The sequence below is a fragment of the Macaca mulatta genome, chromosome 2 (assembly GCF_049350105.2).
Source record: "Macaca mulatta isolate MMU2019108-1 chromosome 2, T2T-MMU8v2.0, whole genome shotgun sequence".
Taxonomy (NCBI): domain Eukaryota; kingdom Metazoa; phylum Chordata; class Mammalia; order Primates; family Cercopithecidae; genus Macaca; species Macaca mulatta.
This window is the reverse complement of record NC_133407.1, coordinates 12,887,173-12,910,338: the sequence shown is the minus strand read 5'-3', so window position 1 is coordinate 12,910,338 and position 23,166 is coordinate 12,887,173. Positions and strand designations below refer to the sequence as shown.

Below are 23,166 nucleotides of genomic sequence, written 5' to 3'. Positions count from 1 at the left end.
AATTTTAGCCCAAGTCATGTTGCAAAATTATTCTTGACTTTGTTTATAAGGATTTCGAGTTGTTTTGACTTTGATATTTATTCCAAGTACAAAGCATATTTTATGATAATTTAAATGTTTATTTAATAAATCTTGACATTCTTTGGTGTTATTCAACTAGTTTTAAAATTTTTATTAAATTATTTGGTTGTGTGTAGGTGTAGGGTTTTTATTTTAGTTTGTCTTTGACATTAATTTCAAACATGCCTTTTTATAGACTAAATTCCTTTTATTGCACATTTTATTAAATGTACTTCTTCTTAATTTTAGCTTTATTAACAATTTTTCCCTTGTCTTTACTCTTCTATTTTTTGATTAAATGGGTAATTATATTTCAACCACAAACATGCTTTACAGTGTGATTAACACTGCAAACAGGCATCCAAATTAATTCATTATTTTCTGTCTCTTCTCAGTCTTTGTGTTTACTTTTCTGAATATAAAAGTAAACAGGTTTTTTTGAGATTTGGAAAGGTTAAAATAAACACGCAGCCTCAACTAACCTCTGTGGTTCTATCCGCCTGAATTACCACTGGCATCACTATGGCATGCCTTTAGTATTTATTGCCGGGCATGTAGTTAACTATTATCCTCACTCATTTCGAAAGCCTGTGGATAAAATTGAAGTCCCAGAACCAATCTGTCAGAATTTAGGCTCTGCCTCACCCCTAGAGTGAAATATTTGATATGCTTAATGTATCTATGACTCAGCCTCCTCCACTCTAAAATGTGACTCTTTAAGGGCTAGTCCTATTATCCTATATTCTTTAATCAAAATACTGTCAGGCACACAATGAGTCTCCAATAAGTATATTAAAATTGTTTTAAATTGATACTATTTATATTAACATTTAACTTAATTTTTATTCAAAATCTCAAGCTGTGTCATAGTAAAACTAGTTTTATTTAGCAATGTGATTTGTGGCAGTGATAATGATAATGGGGAACTAATTTAAGAATGAAACCACAGTCATTTTGCATTGTGATTAGGTGTTATAATCTCATGACTAGCTAAATTTATGTTTTAATTCTTTAAATAAGTAATTCATCAAGTTATTATTGAATTTCAAGCATTCTACTAGATGTTTTAGTACAATATTCCTCATTTTAAAATAACTTAGGTGAGAGAGGGATAAGTCACTTACAGATTCTTCTCAAAGAAGCAGCAATCTTTTTGTACTGACCCTTGGAAGTTGGACTCTATTTGTAGCTCTGATCACTTCTTACTATATTTGAGAGAGATGCTAGATTAAAAGAAGAGAAAAAGATATATAAGAGTCCTTCTAGTTAATTAAAAGGAAATGTAATCTAGTCTTAAATTGGATCGTAATGCATGACAAGTTAATTTATAATGAAATTTTGCAATGGTATTGATGCAGTATCACTCCAAAATACTGCACTTTGGAAATCAGGAAGTCTTGAAGATCACCTGCAGTACTTTTTTTCTTGAAGAAGAAGAAGAAGAAGAAGAAGAAGAAGAAGAAGAAGAAGAAGAAGAAGAAGAAGAAGAAGAAGAAAAAAAAAAGAAACTCATAAAGTAAGTGAGAACACAAATTTCCCTCTCAGGAAATTTGTCCTGAGACAATGTCCCTCCCTCAGAAATTTCTTGCTACTATTTATTGTAAAGTATCATCTCTGACTTTGTTCTTCTCCATTTTGGGAAAATAGTAGTCCTAAATATAAAAGTGTAAATTTTTGGAAGTATATATTTTTTAGTAAATTTTAAAAAAATGGAAACCTAAAAAAACAGAGCATTTTTAGTACTTAGATGGGCAGCATTTCTTTTCAGTTGTGCAGCATCACCTTAAGTGTGGCATCTTGGGGAGCCTAGTGGATTGCCAGTAGAGCAAATAGTCAATGTGTTCCACTGGCTGGCATGCTATCTTCTCCTTGCTCCTGCTGGAGTCTCTGAAGTGTAGAGTAATCATGGCCTGATCTGGAATTGGCATCTGTGGGTATGCCCAAGCCCCATATGAGTGGTCAGGCCACGAGTTGCCAGCAGAGAGCTAGTGCTCCCAGAACTGAAAACAGTCTACCAGGATATAAGGATGGTTTGGAACCACACAGGATTTTAGATACCTGGGATCTGCCATTTTTACATTTGCAAATTGACAAATTACACAAGAATCAAATTACACAAATTATATATGCACACACATAAACATTTAAAATTAGGATACTAATAATGCCTGTGAGACTGACTAAAAGTAGTCATTTATGTAAATATGCTTAGACTTCTTTGGTACTTGGAGATTCAAGTTACTGCTCTTGTCATCAGGCAGATATGTTTTGAGATGCAACAGGATCTCATTGTGTTCTTTACTTTCTTTATATCTCTTTGTCCACTGAAAATATGTAATTTTTGAGGTGTAAAACACATCTTTCTATTTACCAGACTTTATCAAATACAGGGAAATGCTATTCTTAATATAATACTTACATACAATTATGAATAGTCCTCTCTGCTAGGTGCTTGCAATAAAGAATAAATGACCCATTTTGTTTTCACAGTTTTATATTTATTTGTGAAAATTAAATTTTGCTGCAATGTTCATCATATTAATACATTCCTCCAAATATTTCATATTCCACTTTCATATATTTGCAGGAGAGTTTTTGACAGTTGGGCCGGCCTTCCTTCCTTCCTTCCTTCCTTCCTTCCTTCCTTCCTTCCTAATTATCATTATGAGTAAAGAAAGGTAATAATTTCTCCCAGTGCATAAGATTTTTCCCAAATTTTAGGCCTTAGACTTTATTAAGGAGACCGTTCAACAAAAAAAGATTCCACTTCTGGCAGTACCTTGCTATATGTTACAAATGCAACTACTGGCTTCTCCTTTCTTACCTATGTTTAAAATCTTGAAGGTTTCACAAATAAGCCCACAGCTCAGAAGCTGAGTATTTCATATTACATGAGATAGACAGACAGTTCATTTCTGTGATATATCAAATCATAATTTTGATTGTTTGCTGGAAAATTTTACCCTGGCAATTCCACATCCGTAGTTTGGATGTGCACTCTTGTAAACATTCAAAACCACACTTTGTTATGTCTCCATTCTTTTGTGTAATGCCAGATTTTCAGCCTCCCTTTCAGGAATCAGATTGTTCCATTTGTCATAGGAATGCCACATCCCACTTTTTTTTCAAGTGCAAGGTTAAACATTAGAGACACCCAAGAGGGTGGGTTGACTTCACGTCTTCCTTTCTGAAATGTCAATTTGCACTATGTGCACCAACAGTTTTCTTCTACTGAAGTGTCTGTAAAGTACACTTTAAGACTATTTTGTGTGCCCATAACAACCATGTACAAAACTAATTACCCCTTCTAGGCACTTAGCTTAGGCATTGTAGAATCCATGAATAAAATCCCCAAATCTTCAACTTCATCATCAGGAGACCCCAGGGAGTTTCTGAGCACAATTTAACCCTTTTTCTTCATGAGTTCAGATTGACTGTGTCCCTCCCAAATATCAATAGTTTCTGCCAGTTCCTTCATTTGATATGGTTTAAGAATCTGCTTTTTCCTCTTTCTTTAGTAACAGGTAATGATAGCAGGGTCTAATAATTCACAGAGATTAGATCAGCATTTATTTTTTATAAGATCATTGAAAAGTATTAAATATTTTGAAATATGAAGATTACAAAAAGCAAACACCCAATTTCTTTGACTCTGGCTTGCTAGGATTGAAGGGTCTTATTGTCAGGTTTGTGCAGGGAATGCCCAAGTAGGAGAGTCCATCATGCAGAAGATGTTCACCTGAAAATGGTTTTAGTCTTAAATGTAACTGACTCTTTCACTTCTCCTTCAAAGAAGAATGTTTTGTTTAAAAAGAAAAAAAAAAAAGGAACATCAGATAAAGTCAGGCTTACAGCAGGCAGGGGTTACGGGGAGGTTGACATCATCGGGCCATGCCAGCCTTTTCAGGTAGAGCATGTTCATGTGATCGTATTCTCACATTCGATGATGATAGGCAGGCCAACCTCGAACTGCAGCCCTTCTCTTACAAATGACCAACCACATGATCTCTTTCGGTTATTGTCAAACAGGGCATCTGGAGTCCAATCAGCATTGCCACAGATGGCCCCAGAGCCTGAGTGCTGCCTGTGCCTGACACAAACAAACACACACCAATTCAGATGGTTTAAGTGGGAACGTACCTTCTGGCTAAGCCATGGACACACTGAAAAAAAAAAAAAAAAACGCAGATTCTGCTGCATCAATGTGTTGTGAGGTTCCTGAAAATGTTTTCCTCCCAGGAATGTATTCATTTATCCTTTCAGCAAGCTGGTATCAATAGTGCTCCTGCTCTGCCCTAAACAACAGTTGGAAGACACGCTGGCCTGAGGGCTGTCTCTGTCCAAGGAACTTAGAGTCTATGGCCGGCATTCTTCATCTGGAACATTTATTCAAAATGCTAGTGTTTAAAGCATGGCCCCAAACACAAGTCACACCCTTGATGGCTTAGAAATGAAGGCTTTGAGACACTCTTTTGCATATTTATTTTCATATACCGTACATTTGTTGTTAACCGTGGTGAGGAAAAATTCCAACACAATGTGGCTACCAAAATAAATGCCAATGTCAAATGAATTATTTTATATTTCAAGTTCACCTATTTTCAGAAAGTCTGGGGAGAGTCAGAATTATTTCTTGAACACTTACATTTTTTCTAGCAAATACGTTGATCTCAACACGGCACTTTTTTGTTTTCATGACTGTTTTCAGTGGTGTTAGTATGTAATGTTATGTAACACTATATTAGGAAGTGTAGAGAAAGGAATAAACAAAACAGGGAGAGAAAACAAAAGACCCCAGCATTTAAGAAGAGGCAGAGCAGGCACATGTGATAAGAATAGATTATCTTCCACTTTGTAATAGGAACACCATTGCACCTGTGTAGCACTTCTTCTTAAGGGGAGAAATGACACTTCGATGAGGAACCTGTTAGAGTAAGCACTCAGAGGAAACCTCATGCAACACTGAAAGAAGTCAAGTGTGAAAGAAAGAAAAGACATTGCTTTCATCTAGTTTTTTTGTCACCTAGCAATATAAGTGAGGCCTAGATGTTTGGTCAGTTTAATCATGATAAATCATTCAACTAATGATGCCATCATTTTCTCAGAAGAATTCAGAAAGCACCAAGAGCCTGAAGAAACTCATCCGCATGTGCATCATCAGTTCAAAGTTTCAACACTCTCCTTTTATCTTTAATGAGAATATCTTTTCGTTTGTCTCTATTTTTCCTTACTTACATTCTTTAGTTTCCTTAAGATAGATTTTCAAAATTAGCTTTCAAGAAGACATTGAGAAACCCCTAAGTTTAATGTCAGCAGTGGAATATGTGTTTATTATATGCTTCAGTCCTCTGGGTTGCTTTGCTCTCAAATCCCTTTGTCTGCTGACTTCTATAATTAATTTCATAGCTGCTTCCCAGCAAGCGCCATCTCTTTCCTTTCCCCGGTATCCTATCCAGAAGGCCACAAAATATTGTGCACAGTAGGAGATCAGTAAATATGCCTAGCTCTCTTTGAATGGATTGGCCCACTATCACAGAGCTTAGCCAGACCAAAACCTTCATGAGATCCAAACATCCAGAAACATGTCCTGGTTTTACTTTCAGGTACCTTCTAGTGACTGTTGGTTTAGTTTAAGAAAAAATGTTATTGCCACATTAGTTTTCATAGGTCTTTGCATGATTAGATATCTTGGCCGTCCGGTGGAGGATGCACAGCAAAGTCACATAGCCATTACTGATTAGAATCCAGGTAGGGCTTTAAGCCTCTTTTCATTCACTGAGTCAACAAATCCTACTATGTGCCAGGCACTATTCTTAGTATTGGGGTTAATATTGAGGTACACAAAATAGGCAAAACCCCCATGATTGTGGAGTTTACATAATAGTGGGAAGAGAATCTGTTTACTACTTGGTTCAAATTTTGAGCTTTGTTAAGGAATGATTCATCTGCTTTTTCTAAGACCTGGGGAATCCAGTGATTGAACAAGCCATCAGCCAGCCAACTTAACACTAAAGAGATAGCACAGGCAGAGAGCTTGCTGTCTTCCCTGCTGTAGGCTAGCAATGAATAAATGTATTTGATGTGAGGATAAGGTGTAATAATCTGTGTAGAAAACTCAGTCAAAAATTACTCCTGTAGTACTCAGTAAAAGGCAGTTGTAATAATATATGTAATCATCTGTGTAGAATTATTAATAGATGTAATAAGGTATGTAGAAAACTCAGTCAAAAAATACCCGTGTAGTACTCAATAAAATGTAGTTATTTCATTGGTGTGGTGGTTGAATCTTGTAGAAAGAGAATGCTAGTAAGAGGTTAACACAAAACTATAGCTCAGAGCTGCCCTACATAACTGGAAACTCCCTTTGTTCCTGTGTCTTCTGAAATTCCACAAGCTATACTTAGGATGGCAGCATACATCCGTTTCTGCTAATCTCTCTCTGCCCTCTCTCCCTCCCTTTTGGAAGTGGCGTACACCTCCTGTGACCATAGCTTCTGGGATCATAGATCCTTTATGCTCACATTTTGGCTTTTAATTTTGGGGACCTTCCCCCTTTCATTGTTTTGCGCCCTTAGAAAATCCTTTCATTCATTTTGCTGTTAGGGAGGGAGCTGAGGTCATAGATGGGCAATTTAAACTTCTATGTTGATTCTTTTTTAAAAAGCTTGGGAGTGATGATTTTGGTAATAATAAATCTGAAAAGGTAATATTAAGGCATGAAATAGTCATTTATGGTACCAAATACGAAGTATTGACATAAAACAAAGATGTCATAGCAATGGAAACATCTTATTTTCCCTAATGTACATATAGGAGTAAACATGACTTTTATGGACATTTCAAACATCAGACAAAATAACAACTTAGCAATTTTTATTTGCTTTTATTCATTTTACCTAAATGTCTCTTCCTTTTTACTTTCTTTGAGAAAGGTTTTAATAACTCAAACACTTAGCTCCCATTTTGGCACCTCTTACTGCATCACATTTGTTATTTCATTGTTTTTGAAATGACAGATGCTTCTTTCACATCTTGTAGGAATGAAGAAGAAAAGAGTTCATGTCAGATATAATGATTACTATTAAAATTAGTATTTCTCCCCACTTATTAAAAATGCCTTTTTTCTTTGTGTTGAATTTTATATTTTTGAATCCTTTAAGCCAGAATTGAAGATATGCACTTTATGAAAAATTATTGTTTCATTAGAGAGTGTCTCCAATAGAAATAACTGAAAATAAATAATGAATTGTTTTCTTGACATCCAGATAAAGAAGAAACTTTTAAATATTTTATTAAATTGAATTGAACTGAAAGTAGAATGCAGAATTTCCAGTACCAGTTAGATTAATAATGCCCAAACAAGAGTATCATCATTTCAGAGGATCATTTCCACTTCTCATCCCTGAAATAGTACTGCTTGATATAGGAGATCACAGAACAGTGATACCGAGAGAAATATCTAGGGTAAGTGTGTAACTCACTGAAATTCCTGGAAGATCTGACTACTTAAGAACATTTTTGCCTTAGCAAAGTTATATGGTATCATTATCCACAAGATCCCAACAGAACTATTTACGTACCTGGGAAATTTGTTTCAGTTACACTAGGAATGATGAGGCTATTGCTCAAGTCTGAGATCCTGGCTTGTTGCTTAAAGATTAAGGAGACAGTCTTTTTGAAATGTTACCCATGTTTCAGCACCAGTATGGATTATAATTAGTTGTTCCACATTAAAAAATTATCATTCCTACCTACAAAACCTGGGTACACTTTATCTGGGAATAATGCAGGCGTGTAATTTTCTGTGTGGCTTTTGGAAAGTTGGGCACTATGAATTGTAGGTGTGGAAGGAGGAAATTGGGCATTCTGATAGCCATGAAAAATGGGCCTTAAGGATTTTCAAAAAGAGAAACTGAGCATAAGATTTAGAAACCCAAATGTGTCCATGTGATTTGGGGGATAAATCCAAGAAAGAGACACACATACCATCATCAGTTGATATGCTCAGGTCATTTCTGTGCAGTATTTGTAGGCTTGTTCACAAGGAGAAAAGATAGTGGTCCAGTGAAAAACAATGTGTGGGTCTCTCTTGCGACGTACTGGGAATTAATTGCATAGATTAGGTAAACTTGCCCTTTATTTCTAATAGAACCATCACTAGAGGAACACAGGTTATTGAAAAGAGCTCTGACATCCAGTCAAAATGACTATGTTTCCTGAACCAACTCTGCTTGTAGATAAGTCTGGTTCTAGATCTTGTCCGAGTCATTGAATTTAATGTCAGTTAGACTAATTTCAAGCTTCTTTGCAGCTCTGTGGTTTTCTGGGTATTTGCACTTTTTTTTTTTTTTTTTAAGTTTGCATCATGCTGGAGGTTGATGACACCACCTTGCATATGGATAAATTATGCCAGACTCTTAATAGAATGATGTTGGAAATGTAAGGTGGCGATTTGCCTGTATGGGTTATGGAAGTTTAGGCCATTTAAAAATCTTTGGACTGGTCTCAATGGTCACACACTCAAACTAAAACTAACCTTGATGCTGTCAGATTCTTGGCTTATTTTCTAACACGGAAGCAGAGCCGTTGGCTTCATTCTCTGTGACATTGATTTTGGTCAAAAATCCCTTCTTATCTGTAGCAAAAATATGCACAAACTGGGCTAGTCTTGTGACAAGGCTGCCCATCAGCTATTGCATTCCATCCAGCTCTCTCATTCAGATTATTGACATCCTGATGTTTGTATTGTACCAGGACCATATCCAGGGTAAGCTTTGGGAAAAAAAATTATAGAGTTGTTTTTTTCAGTGAAGTATGATGTCTGTTACCCTTTGTTGGCGAAAGCACATTGGCTGTACATGCATTGATTCTGGTGGAGGTGCAGGTGTTCTCTGAACATTGTATTTTTTCTATCTAACCTTTTTATCCTTGCTGTGTCCACATTGGATACATAAATAGCAATGTATGTCACCAGGTACTGCTAAGATGATGATGATGATGATGATGATAGCATTTAGTAGGTACTGGTGTGAGTCAAGTACTGACCATGGAATGTTACATCCAAAGAACTAGTCTGTATACATATGTGTCATCAATTCATCAATATGTCAGAGGAAATTTTGTAAAGCAGAATTCCAATTTCCCATCTTATAGTATCATTTTCTGCCTTTGATCTGTATGTGTGTATATTAATTTGCTTATTTTTTAATTTATATTCAGGAAGAAAAAAATATTTTTAAATGTGAGATTGTGTTAGTTCACCTGAATAACATGTCACAGTGTAGAACATTCTTGCTCACAGTAGAAGATTAGTAAAGACTTGTTATACAAATAAAGAAATAAAACACTGGCACAAGGCCTTTCTTCAGATGTTTTTATTGACAACAGACCTTCCTTAGTTTTAATGGCGTTCATGATCATTATGGCGTTCATGATATGGTGCTACTCCTGTGCAGAGCTTTGGCATCAGTTCCTTCCACTTTTGGCATTCTGCTAAATGTTGATCTTGGTTATGTTTGATCCAGGTTACCACAGTTAAAAAAGGAAATGTGAGATCCTATATATAACCTTCTACATGTTTATAAAGTGTCAGGCTCTTAGGTTAAAGCTTAAGCAAGGATATTCCTTAAAACATTTACATTCCCCAAAATCTTAACCATTTTTTCTTAAATGTCCCCCTCTGTTCTTCCAATAAAATAGTTTTCTGGCAATTTTGGCATTTTCATGATGGCTCAAGAACCTTACAGAATGCCTGCACATGAGGTTGACCATAAAGAGTTTAATTAAAGGGTAAAGCTCCTGGTGGAGTGTTTCTTATACACTGCTGAACGATTACATTTTGGGAGGGTAATTAGTGTGAAAATTTCTCATTGATATTTTTGGTCACCTTGGGAAAATTTCAGACTTGCTAAAGATAATAGTATGTATGTTCTATTCATGGCATTGTTGTTCTTATTTTTGAAATGATTACATCCCAATTACTTTTTTTCTTGCTTTAAACTTAATTTTAAAGGTTCAAAATCTTTCTTAAACTTTAACAGAATAGTTGTTTTGAGAATGGGTTATATGCTTGGCTTATATAGTATTGCAATATTTATATGTCTTATGTGACAATTTGATAAATCAATAACCACCCCAATATACAAGTGGCTTTCATTTACAGAACCATGCCCAGCTTAAAAAGAAGCAGCAGGCCGGGCGCGGTGGCTCAAGCCTGTAATCCCAGCACTTTGGGAGGCCGAGACGGGCGGATCGCAAGGTCAGGAGATCGAGATCATCCTGGCTAACCCGGTGAAACCCCGTCTCTACTAAAAAATACAAAAACCTAGCCGGGTGTGGTGGTGGGTGCCTGTAGTCCCAGCTACTCAGGAAGCTGAGGCAGGAGAATGGCGTGAACCCAGGAGGCGGAGCTTACAGTGAGCTGAGATCCGGCCACTGCACTCCAGCCTGGGCGACAGAGCAAGACTCCGTCTCAAAAAAAAAAAAAAAAAAAAAAAAAAAGAAGCAGCAGCAGTGCATATTGGCAAAACATTTCAATTTCAATAAGTAAATCTTGACTGTGTTGTTTCATCATAAAGTACCCATGCTAATTTGGGTTAATATTAGTCTTTCTCTTGTTAATTTTTTAGCATAAGTATTGTGAAGAAAGTGACTAATACAGTGACACTCCCAACTTATTGATAAAAATTTAACTTTAATTTCCCTTTCATTGGTGAACTAAATTATTGCTGAAATTTGAATCAAATCTGACCTTTCTTTCCCAATTGGCAGCACAGTGATTCATACACACACAACACACACACACACACACACACACACACAGCACATATCTATTTTGACAGTGATGATAAAAGACAGCATATTTGGTGCTTTCATTTTGCCTTTCTTCTTTCTTCCTTTCTTGCTCAAATCCTCAATCCAAATCATTACAGTGTTCAACTCTAAAGTAAACTAAAGAAATAAGAAACAGTATGAATATAAAGCGAGATAGCAATTATTTTACTTACTATCTTCATGGTAAATAGTTTACAGCATTGTTGATTAATTTTCTGTAGCTTAATTTGCAAACTATTGACAGCATTTACTAAATGCTACCCACAAAATTATGTTTAAAATAGTATTTCCACTAAAAAAAAAGCTACAGTAACTTTTATTTTGTGCATTTGTATATAGTCTCGTCTTTCTCCTTCCATCCTTCAAACTGTGACAGTTGAAATTTGGCCAGAGTATTTATTAGCTAAATGTTGAAGAAAAGATATTTGTTAAAAATAGTTTGGATTATTTGCAGAAATGAAAGAAATTGAAACAGATCAAGATTAAATGGCAGTGGAAGAGTCCGGTTAGTTTGGTGAACAGAAAGCTGACGTAGGGTTGATTTCCTGGCACTGCTTTCTCAGCAAAGAGAACAATTTTAATCAGTTACAAAAATATTTGTGATCCATATGTTCCTCTCTGCTCATTCCCATATGCCCATATTCTCTTTTATCTTGGTAGATGATGACTTTATGATTCAGGCATGCAAGAATAATACCTCACTGACTTTAGAGCTTGGTGCTATTTCAAAACGTGTCCTGGTAATTACGCACACACATATATCCAGGCTGTCCCCGCTTTGAGTTAGTTATGTGAATATCAGTTTGTTCTTTCTCTCTTCCTGGAAAGAATTATATCTTGCATCCTCCTACTGAGGCTGGAATAATGCATCTAAGACTTAGCTTTGGAAATTACATTGCTGTTCACCTGCTGAGTGAACTGTACAAATATGAGGGTCTTAAAGAGAAATCAAAAGAGTTGCCGTGATCCTTGGGAACTTCATTCAACTTGGGAAAAGTAAAACAGAATCCAGAATGCATTTCATAACCATCACTGACGCTTATGCTAAGACATATTAGATAACAGGCTTCTTAGTTAAATAGATTCTAATTTTTAAAACATGATGATTTCTATTTAATATTATTAGTTATAGTAGCTATGGTGAAACTGATCAAAATTGAAAAAATAAAATTACTATTGATTAGCAATCCAGTTTTGTCGTAAATGCATGTCTAGCTCTCAAAAGCCATATAATTTCCAAAAATGAAAGAAACATAGTTTAAAGTCTGATCATCCAGCTTCATAAAACTTGAATAAATCCAGAAACTATTGACTGTACAAGTGATTGAATTTTCAACAGTTGTTTTCCCTTTGCACAACAAATGGCTTTGTAACCCAATATGTTATTAATATAGCCACAGTAAAATCCTGTAAGGAACCAGCTGTGCTCATTTAAACTTGGGAGAAGAGGGTAGCAAGGAGGAGGGAGAGGTTTCTAACCTTCAAACTAAATAACTGGGATGCATTTAGTGTTTTCATAGACGGGCATATGTTGGAAGAGGTGTGCATGCTGTTGGATTTAGCCGTCGTGCACCAGAGTAGAGTTATAGGGAAAAGGAAGAGATGCAGCTTGATTTGGGCAAATATTATTAGGAGCCCGTCTCTGTGTTTGCATTCAAGCTGTCTTTGCCGCTGCTCCTGTAGGAGTTGTGAGAAAGAGAAAGTGCACATTATAGCATGGATTGTTTTCAACAGGCTTGAAGTTTGCAAATCTGTTGAATCCCTCTGTCAGTGTTTCTTCGCTGTCAAACAGAATGCCCAGCTGGCAGTGGCAATCCCGATGGGGAGGGAGGGCTGTGGATAGATTGTGTTCACCCTGCAACAAGAATATTAGGCATTCTTCTTCCCAAACTATAAGTGGAGAGAAAAGAGCTTTCTCAGCCATGCCATTATAAAAGTTTTCTTTTCTCTTTTTTTTTTTTTTTTTAACTTTCATAGAGAATGTTTCATTTAATCAAAACCTTTCAGTGCACTTTATTCAGGTAACTTTCGTAAAGAGAGAAACTACAGCATTAAAATATATAATATAATCTATAATTAAGATAAAGGCTTTGGTTAGAAAAAGGAGGCAAAACTTTTGCTCATAGGTGATCCTGATTCTCATTGGGGCAAACACACAAGCTTGTTTTTTTTTTTAATTTTATTTTTTTAATACAAAGTGCGAGATTTCACTAAAAAAGGTTAAAATTGAAGTGAGTAATCTTCGGTGCATAATGCAATTGTTAATTTTAGCTCCTTGCGTGGGTGCCGTTCTGACTTGAACAGCCGGCTGTAGCCTTCATTAGAGAAGAAGCAGGCAGTTTGAGACAGGTGGAGCTGGATCAAGCTGTGAACGTGATTTGCTGGAAGCTGGTCATTAGTGTTAGAAACACCGTCTTATTTATTTCATCCTTCACCCTACCATGATTATTGCAATTATTATTATTTACTTTTCATCTTTTTTCAGGTTGACGATGTGTCACACTGTGTAAGGGAATCGCATGGAGATGGGCATTCCGAACTGTTAATGGGGACATGGGACTCCAGTTGTCTCTGATCACTTGTGTGGATTTTCCTGGCGTAGAACGACAGAAGCCGCTAGTAAGTCGCCAAGACCTACAGCAGGAATTCTGCACGAAAGGTAAAGGTCTTGTTGTCTGGCTGTCATCTCATCTGTATTTTAGATTTATTATTATATAAATGTGCCTGCTTGTATCCAGCAGTTCACTGAATGTGACCATGACAGGATCTGTATCAGAGACTCATTTGGCTTGTAGTTCGGAGAATTAGAGCTCAATTTGTTCACTCCATTTTAAATCTGGTCATGGTCTGCTTTTTACTTAAATGCTCTGAAAAATGAGTTAGGACAACAGAAGTCCCCTACCCAATGCACTGAGAAACAAGCTGTTTGCCAGTGGAAAATGGAACTTTTTATTTCATTAACCACACATACTGAGTGTCACTGAAATATAAGAAATCCGTCAGAATGCACTGGATGAAATATCCTAAAACCTCCCAAAACCTGAATGCATTGCTTACTAGTCACTTTACAGACTCAAGCTACCATCCTGTTGGAAAACTTCCTTTTACATTCCCACAATCCTTTGCCGAATAAGCCTGTGTATTTTAAAGATATCATTAGATACCATCTGTTTTGTCATGGTAGATTTTAGCGAAATTTCTGTGGTTTAGATTTTTCTCACGCTTCCTATTTTTAGTTGGAAATAAAGTTACTGAATTAGTAAATGGTAATTGAACACTCTCAAAGAAACATATTAAAACTCTTATTTGTCCAATAATAATTACCATTGTAATGACTGGGAATGGGACAGTCATTGCTTGGGAATTTTTTGTTAAAGAACTAACTTTCTAAGCTACAGCGCCTCTCTCTCCTCCTTCTTCTTTCTCTTTTCTTTCTTCTTCTCTCTTTCCTCCTCCTCCTTCCTCCTCCTCCTCCCTCCTTCTCTTTCTTCTTTTTTTTTTTTCTTTCTATTTTTCTCACAGCTTAAAAAAAGTGAGGAGGAAGTAAATGCTAAATTATTCATGAGCCTCATTTGACAGCACATCAGAAGGGGAAGTGTCAGGGGTTTTATAAAGGTAGGGAGAAAAACAATAAGAACAGATTTTAACTCTGAAAAGCCATTTCCAGTGTCTGTAGTCTATTGTGAGCATGGAGAAGTAGAGTTTAGTTGGGATAGCTTCATTAGAGCTGCCTGCCAAAGACTCCCTTCCACAGGATCTTGTGGGGCTTACGTTTTTAATAACGTAGCTGTCAGTTCGAAACCTGGAAATGTTGACCCTGAAAGGTTTATTGCCAAAATTAGATACCATATTTATGCTGAATTGTTACCTTTTCAATAGATTTTTTGCCCTTGCAGACTACCGTATTCCTTATATCTAGGGAAGCATGTCTATGTTTGGAACCTGCAAATAATTGTTCAGTCATCTTAGAGATGCTGCAGAACATCAGTACCACATCTTGAGTCAGAAGTCGAGGGTCATTTATTCAAAAGTTGGAGAAATATCCTCTTTTGTTGCTTCTACTCTAGTGGAGAATCGGGCACTGGTAGTTGTGTGGGAGTTAGGTGTCTCTAAGATTTGTTGACCCATTTTGATGGCAAGGTGTATTCACAAGTGTGTGGAAAGGGGGTGTGGATGGGACAACTGTATCTGCCTCTTGTGCATGCCTTGGGTACTTGCTTTCACCTTATTTTTTCCCCCTTTTGTATAAAATTCTCAAAATTGCTCATTTGGATTTGAATATGAAAGGAGAAATGAAATATCTAAAGAATGATAGTAAGTACCTTACACTGACTTTATTTTCTGATATCTTAACCTTCTAGGGCATAAAATCTTGTTATTTTAATTTGCACCGGGGAGAATGTCTGAGCAAGGAGACCTGAATCAGGCGATAGCAGAGGAAGGAGGGACTGAGCAGGAGACGGCTACTCCAGAGAACGGCATTGTTAAATCAGAAAGTCTGGATGAAGAGGAGAAACTGGAACTTCAGGTGAGTGAGCATGAAGAGACCCTCACTCTCATACAACTGTGTGCAGATCCCTTCTTTTATTTTCAGAATACTTTAAAGATTTATTTTTTAAAGAGTTTCGCTAGTTGTATCATTAGGAAATGCTAGTCTCCTACTTTTTTGTTTTTTGTCACTTTTTGTCCTAACCCAACCATGCTCTAAAATGTGTTTTGTGGGGAAAAAGTCATAGGAAAGTATTTATTTTCTGAATTTGCACACAGCATCCCCTTACCCATTTCCAGAACACCTCAAGGTGTACATGGAGGGCTTCTCCCAAGGCAGCTTTAGACTAGCTGAGTTTTAAAAATGAATTTGCTATTCTGTGGAAAGATGAAGACTCAATTTATGGTAAACTAAGAAAAATCAAAGGCAGGTGTTCCTTTGACTTTCGTGGGCATGCTAAGGCTCAAATCTTATTAGCAACCAAGCTAAACCCTAGAATTCCCAGCCAAAGAGAGAATACTAGAAGGAGGAAGAAAGACTGGGAGTGATTAAAGGAAATGAAAAAGTGTTGTGAAACACATCATGGTTTACAAGGGAAAGAGATTTGGTAGAAGGAAAGCATACTGCACTTACAAAAAGCTTGTAAGTACTGATTTTCTTTTAACTAAACTACAGAAGTGTTAACTCTTTATATACCAACAGTTAACAAAGGCAGATAACTGCATGATGGTCAAAAGACTTCAAAGCTGGCTTTTCCTTTTCCCCTTTCCAATAGTTGTTATAAAGAGAAAAGAGCTAAAAGTTAGTCAAAAGATTTTTAAAGCTAGGGAAGGAGGAGTCCTCCCTAATGTTTGTGATGTTCTGTTGCTATTATTATTGACTTCTCTACTGTAGCCAGTAGTGACATTTTTCTCTCTTTCTTTCTCTCTCTCGGTTGTTGGTTTACTGTTTGTTTTTGTTTGTTTTATTTTATTTTGTTTTATTTTCTTTCCAACATACAGAGGCGGCTGGAGGCTCAGAATCAAGAAAGAAGAAAATCCAAGGTAGGCTTCTTAATATTCTAAGTAGACCTGATATCATGGGTATAAATTGCATATTTTATATCAGAGTTAAAAGATTTGCCAGCAGTTCGGATGATTGTGTCCAGATATTGTGGGGGATCCTGGTTGTACTGGTGCTGGCTGTTTCTGATGGGATTGTGTTTATGCATGTCTTACTTTCTGGCACTGTATATTTTAATTAGAGGATGTAGTGTTCAAATACCTGTAAATGTATGTATTGGATCCTGTTTTCGCACGTAGAGATTTGACAGTACTTTACAAAACAAACGACCACTTGTTTTGTTTTTATTTTAAATAAAATTTAGAGTAGATGTTTTATTCTCACTACTTAATTTCTGCCTTGAAGTAAACAGATACTGCTGTTTAGTACATACTCTTCATCCTTTTAACTATCTTCTCAGTCAAATCTCCTGCAAACTTAGTTTTAGTAGAAATTAATTTTGTCATTTTTTCCTCCTGATATTTTCAGGAAATGGCAGCAATTCATTCTTCATATGTTCCCAATGTGACGCACACAATTTACTAAAAGTATTTTTTTAATTTATCTGTTCACATTCCTCTTTACTTCCATCCCCATCAATATAGAGGTATGATGCTTAGAGCCAGTGTAGACAGTACTGATCGGGAGACTTGAAGTTTGGTTTTAAAAATCTCATTTGGGGAAGTCATGTAAATGTGGAGATGATTTGGCAGTATGAGAATGTTTCCTGTTTGTTTCCTTTATTTTCCTTTCCTTCCCTTTTCTTTCCCCCCTCCTAGTCAGGAGCAGGAAAAGGTAAACTGACTCGCAGTCTTGCTGTCTGTGAGGAATCTTCTGCCAGACCAGGAGGTGAAAGTCTTCAGGATCAGGTATATCCCCTTGTCATTATCATTAATTGCATGAACGGGATCCACCTTTGTGTGCATGGCTCTTAATTTGGTGTTAAACAGTGTTTTGGGGGAGAAAAATATAATTGAAGAAAATAATTCATTTTTTGGCTTCATCCCTTGCTTATTCAACATTCTAAAATAGTTTAATGGTTTGTCACAGAGTATTACATTTGTTTTTTTCCAGACTCTCTGAAAACTGCAAATGGAAAGGAATTCAAAAGAATTTAGATTAAAAGTTAAATAAAAAGTAGGCACAGTAGTGCTGAATTTCCTCAAAGGCTCTCTTTTGATAAGGCTGAACCAAATATAATCCCAAGTATCCCCTCTCCTTCCTTGTTGGAGATGTCTTACCTCTCAGCTCCCCAAAATGCACTTGCCTATAAGAAATACAATTGTTGGTTCATATGAAACTTAGGAAATAGTGAATAAGGTGCATTGAACTTTGGAGAAATACTTTTATGGCCTTTGGTGGAGATTTCTCAATACTGCAAAAGTTGTCCAGAAATGAATCTGAGCTGATGGTGACTTTAATATTATTAATCTATCACTGCATATTTTTACCCTTATTTTTGCTCCTTACAGCAAGATTAGTAGGTTATAAAAATTTAAATTTCAACAAAATTATTTCGTGACAAAATGGGAAACTTCACATCATACTTATTTTTGTTTGCCTTTTAGGCATCATATTAGCTTTTATAAAAAATGGTCTTGCTGCTGAAATTGTACTTATTTTATCAGAGGCTGGGAGCAGTCAAGACAAAAAGTAAAATGGTTTACCTGAGCCCAGGGGAGGGAAAAATCGATTAAGATATCATTATTTTTGTTTGGTTTGGTTTTGCTTTTTTCTTTTTACTTTAATTGAAATACTCTGAATTCCCCTCATGGAAACAGAGAGCATTGAGAGCACTTTCTTTAAAAGGACCAAAAATAAATTCCTAATAGATTTTGTCCTAAGAATGTGTGTTTTTTTTTTTCTAGCATCATTTTCTCAACACGCCACTCATGTCATAAGGCATGGACAGGCTATCTTTCAGTGGCCATTACTGTGTTTCGTACACATGCTTTATTTTTCTTGGGCTCTGAGAAACGTGTGGCTTTCTTTCAGCATTTTATTTGTGCTTCTATTTTTAATGGAGATTGAAAAGGGAGAATAATGTGAATATCATGGCTTATATTATTAAATGTTGATTGATGGCTTGTAATGTACCGCTCACAATATATGTTAACTCTGCAGAATGACAGACCCTGTAAGAAGTAATGCCCCAGTTGTCCCCCACTCCTAATGCCAGGCAGAGAAGGACAGCCTTTATAGACTTAATCTGCTTTTTGTCCCATTTGAAAAGGTACCAGGAGGAAATTTTTTAAGGGATCATCTGTATCATAGTGCCCACTCTGGACCTAAGTCTAGTGTCTCCATACAATTGGTGCAGAGAAATAAGGTGTAAATGGTGCTTTGTTCCTGCTGGTTCCAAGCTCAGAAACCAAGACTAGCTTTGTAGGAGAGAATGAGAGCCTGCACGCTTCTCTTTGGATTGGCTGAGGAGTGGTGGGAGCAGGGGGCTGATAGAAAACATCCAGACACACACATATAAGCAAGTGGCCGTGCTACCTTTTTAGAGAATAAAGAAACAGACTTTTGAGTTTATATGCAATGCCTTCATTAGGTACCACCGGCACTTACAAAATGTGCGGACTGAATCCCAGAGAACACTGGCAGAAGTATACAGTGTATGGATTGTATCGCTTCCCCAATGTTTGTAAATCCACAGTATTTGGAAAACTGCCTTCATTTTCCAGTGTGGGAAAAACTCTTGCTACCTGTATTACTTGATCTCAGACCCATATCTGATGGTTCAGTCTGTCCTTAAGTTAAAGGAATTTTGCTTTTCTAATGTTATACTATTTACCTATCAGTGTATTACTGCAACTTGAATCACTCTTTTACTGTTGTTGGATATAAACTTATCCTGTACCAATGTATTTATTAACACTTGTATTTTATTATTGAGCATATCAATAAAAATATTAAAAAATAACAGATTGTTTTTTACCAACTCTATAGCACTTTTGTGTGTTCTTTCAACACCGTAACGTATATGCATAGAAAAGATAATTTTTTTCCTGAGTATAGTATTTGTCAACACATGGCATCAATTTGTACATTTTTTTATGGTGGATATTCTTTAGCCTCTGCTCATGCATTTATAATATATGTCCAACCCTCTATAATTTTAGATTCATACATACAGAGGCTGGATGTTTCAGTCAGTTTTGAAGAAGCGATGAGATCACCTTCATGGCCTGGGAGCCCTTAGTTTCCCTTGAAGATTAACTGTCAAACTGAATCTTCCCCACCCCAGCCATGTCTTCTGGACCAGAAATGTCCCAGTGATTTCTTTAGCAAGTAGAAGCAAATCCTATCCCTAGGACCTGCCTGAACCTTTGCATATGAAGACATTTCTGTCCCAAACTGCAATAAATGACTCTATAATCAAATTACACTCGATTTTTACAAAGTTTATATATTTACATCCCCAGGGAAAACATGTTGAAGTTGGAAAACTCAGCTAAGATATCTATGATGAAAGTATGTTTTATTTCATCATTTATATTGTGTGACTTTATAAGCATAGTGAAACAGGGAGTTCACAATGGAGCCCCTTCCAAAAAAGAATCTTAGCTTCGGAGAACTTTTCTTTATGTTTGTTAGATTGGCTAGGTTTACTGAGAACCATTAAGAATCCCAAATTATGAGGGTACAAGCATCAATTTAGTCACATGTCATGTGAGCATTAGTTTAATTTTCAGTGAGAGACATTATTAGTCATTGGGATTTTTTTTTCCTACATCATAAATTTTAATGTCACTAGTGGAAGAAAGCTTTGCCATCAAATGATCTCTTACATAAGAATAAGTGGGCTTAACTTTGGTTAATTTGTCATAGTTTTAATCATAGCATAGGTTTTTCATAAAACTGAAAAACATGATTTGGCTCATTCTTCTTCAAAACGGTGAACGTACTATCAATCAAATGGCTGATACATGTGAGTTATGCAAAATAATCTATTTTCAGTGCAAAATAGATAAGAATAAAAATGGATCCAGTCCCAATGCTATAAATGGTCAATCTTATATCAAACATCATTTCAAGAGAATATTATATTTTGGAAAGGACTAACTGATGCTAAAATAAAATAATATTAAATATATATTATTTATGAAAAATATGATTTTACTTCCTACCTTTTCTAAAAGGCAATGCTTATTGTAACTATACATTATAATGATTTATTAATGGTATTTATAAACAATTATAATAAGTTTATGCCTAGAATTCCTGCAATTATGTAGTCTGCTTTTCATTGTAGTAGAAATCATTGTTGACCTGGGTCTAGAATCGAGTTTTTATTGCAAATTTGGTAATAGAGGCTTTCTTTATGTCTGTTCTATTTGTAATTATGATTCCTAGTATATGTCTGTCTTTGTGCCAATTTCCCCTTATAAGGAATTATAGAATAGAACTACAGAGTCCTTCTTTTTTTTTTTTTTTTAATACAATGGCTGTGATGCGAGCTTACCAATAAAGAAATTTTTTCTAGGTGTTTAAAAATAAACCCGTAGAAAAAAAATAAGTATTGTGATCTACAGGAATTCATCTTGGTTAAGGTTAATATTCATGAGGCAAAGTTTTAGTACTAGATGTTCCTTATGACCTCCCATTGACTCCTGAAGATTAAGTCATTTTAAAGGGCAATTAATTTTCTGACAGGTTTAATTTTTACCATTTAAGAAAAAAAATCTGCACCTGGTTTTCATTTTTCTATACTTCATAACCTCTATGCAAAATGGGAGCCAGACAGAGATTATTAAACCTGGCCCTAAATTATTATATTTTTTCCCCAACAGGAATCAATTCATTTACAGCTTTCCAGTTTTTCCAGCCTGCAAGAGGAGGATAAATCTAGGAAAGATGACTCTGAAAGAGAAAAAGAAAAGGATAAAAACAAAGATAAAACCTCTGAAAAACCCAAGATCAGAATGTTATCAAAAGGTGAATGTGAAAATGTTTCCTTAACTTACTCAATTTGGGCACACACGTAATCACAGAACATATTCTAGATTTCAAATGCATATTCACCTCCCACCAAACCCTGCATATAATTCTATACGTGTACGTATCTGTGTGTGTGTAAAAAATGTGAACTTGATTTTCTTTCTGTTTATAGTGTCATTACTTGTGTTGCTAGACAGGTTATTTTTAGGATCACATATTTCTTTGGATTCGCATTTTAATCTTCTGTTTTCAGTGACAAGCTTGTACAAGGAATAAATATAAATCTGCCCTAAATTTAGGTTTCTTGGATCGATTAACTTGGATTGGTGAACAGTAATGATACCCAGTTTGATACTCTCATGTTTATCTTAAAAGGCAGAGAGTGGATTAGCAATTCTCAGTTCATAAGTGATATGGTCCCTAAAGTACAGATGTATACGTCAGTGTAATACATGATTCACATTTTATCTGGCACAGAATTTAGTCTCTGCACGCATCTACTATCACATAATGTTTATTTAAGAAATACACACTTCTACTTCAATACCAAATCACTGTCCAAAAAAGTCATACCTTTACAAACTGAAAACCTACAATCCAAACGGTCCAAATTTTTGCCATACCATTGTACAAAAACAAAACTAAGTTGAAATGAAGATTACCATGAGTAAACAGTCTTGCCGTAGACTTAAACAAACAAACAAACAAACTGGGCAGCTGGGAAATAATAGAACATCTGGTCAACTGAGGAATGACAACCGCCTCTAACAGTTATGTGTTCTATAACCATACATCTACTTATAATTGTTTTTTCTGCTGAGGAATATCTAAAATTCAAGGTGTATATGACAGTCAAGAAGTTCAGGTTTCTAAAACAGTTTTAGAAATTAAGCTTTCGACAGCATTAGGGTATGTAAAAGTCTTGGGAATATTTAGTGTCCTGTATTTTGTACTGATTAATAGGTAGTCTCATTAGAGAACATTCTTTTTTTTTTTTTTTTCACTTTCTTTAAGAGAAAAAGGGTTCCATGGGATCTCAAATCTTGAGAGCTCTCTCTTAGGTAGGAGTTCTGTCATGTGGGGTTTGTGCCCTTGCAATTTACAATGCAGGATGAACACATGATATTTGACTCCACCTCTCCCCCATACCCAGACTGTGCCCACTTCCCCTTGTATGACTTTTGGATCTTCCCATAGTCAGGATTTATTTGGGTGTTTTCAATCCCTGAATCTAATTTTCATCCTGATGTTATATTGCCAGGTTGCTAGTTTTGAAACATGTATTTTTATACCGACAGCTTCACCTAAAATTTATCTGAGCAGGGGGGAAGCAGGATAGGTTGGGGAAACCTTTTCCACCCCACCTTTCCACCATCATTCCCGACAACTCCGTCCTGCTATTTGTTTCAGATTGCAGCCAAGAATACACGGATTCTACAGGCATAGACTTACACGAGTTTCTGATTAACACATTAAAGAATAATTCCAGGTAAATTATTAAATAAGCCTCTTATTTTTAGAAGGATCAAATAGAATATTACAATCAAAGTTATTAATCCAACACTTCTGAGAAAGCCATTGTAAAATGCAGATACCTTCCCTGATGTCTTAAACTATGTCCTGCATTTTTTTTCTGCTAATGGTTTGCATGTTTACTTTTTATGGAGAGTCTTAGTAACTGGGTAGTTACCCAATTAATAAATTATAGTTTAACAGTTCTGCTTTTGGGATCACAAAGAGATACTGGCTGGGGGAAAAATAGTGAATAAAAATTATTGTTGTCAAATAAGCCAATTACG

At 35.9% G+C, this 23,166-nt stretch overlaps 1 protein-coding gene across 50 annotated transcripts in view; it reads left to right on the top strand.

The window, feature by feature from the left end:
- ARPP21 (cAMP regulated phosphoprotein 21) overlaps positions 1-23,166 on the top strand; it is a 155,789-nt gene that overhangs the window by 27,670 nt on the left and 104,953 nt on the right. For 17 of the 50 annotated variants that reach the window (XM_077991291.1, XM_077991282.1, XM_077991276.1 and 14 more), the window contains exons 2-7: positions 13,379-13,552; positions 15,255-15,421; positions 16,384-16,425; positions 17,203-17,292; positions 21,220-21,364; positions 22,778-22,856. In XM_077991291.1, coding sequence (XP_077847417.1) covers positions 15,293-15,421; positions 16,384-16,425; positions 17,203-17,292; positions 21,220-21,364; positions 22,778-22,856 — 485 coding nt within the window. In that variant the 5' untranslated portion in view covers positions 13,379-13,552; positions 15,255-15,292. Of the gene's footprint in view, positions 1-13,215; positions 13,553-14,415; positions 14,509-15,254; positions 15,422-16,383; positions 16,426-17,202; positions 17,293-21,219; positions 21,365-22,777; positions 22,857-23,166 lie in introns of those variants that run through there. The other 33 variants (XM_015132468.3, XM_015132464.3, XM_015132462.3 and 30 more) reach the window with 6 other exon arrangements.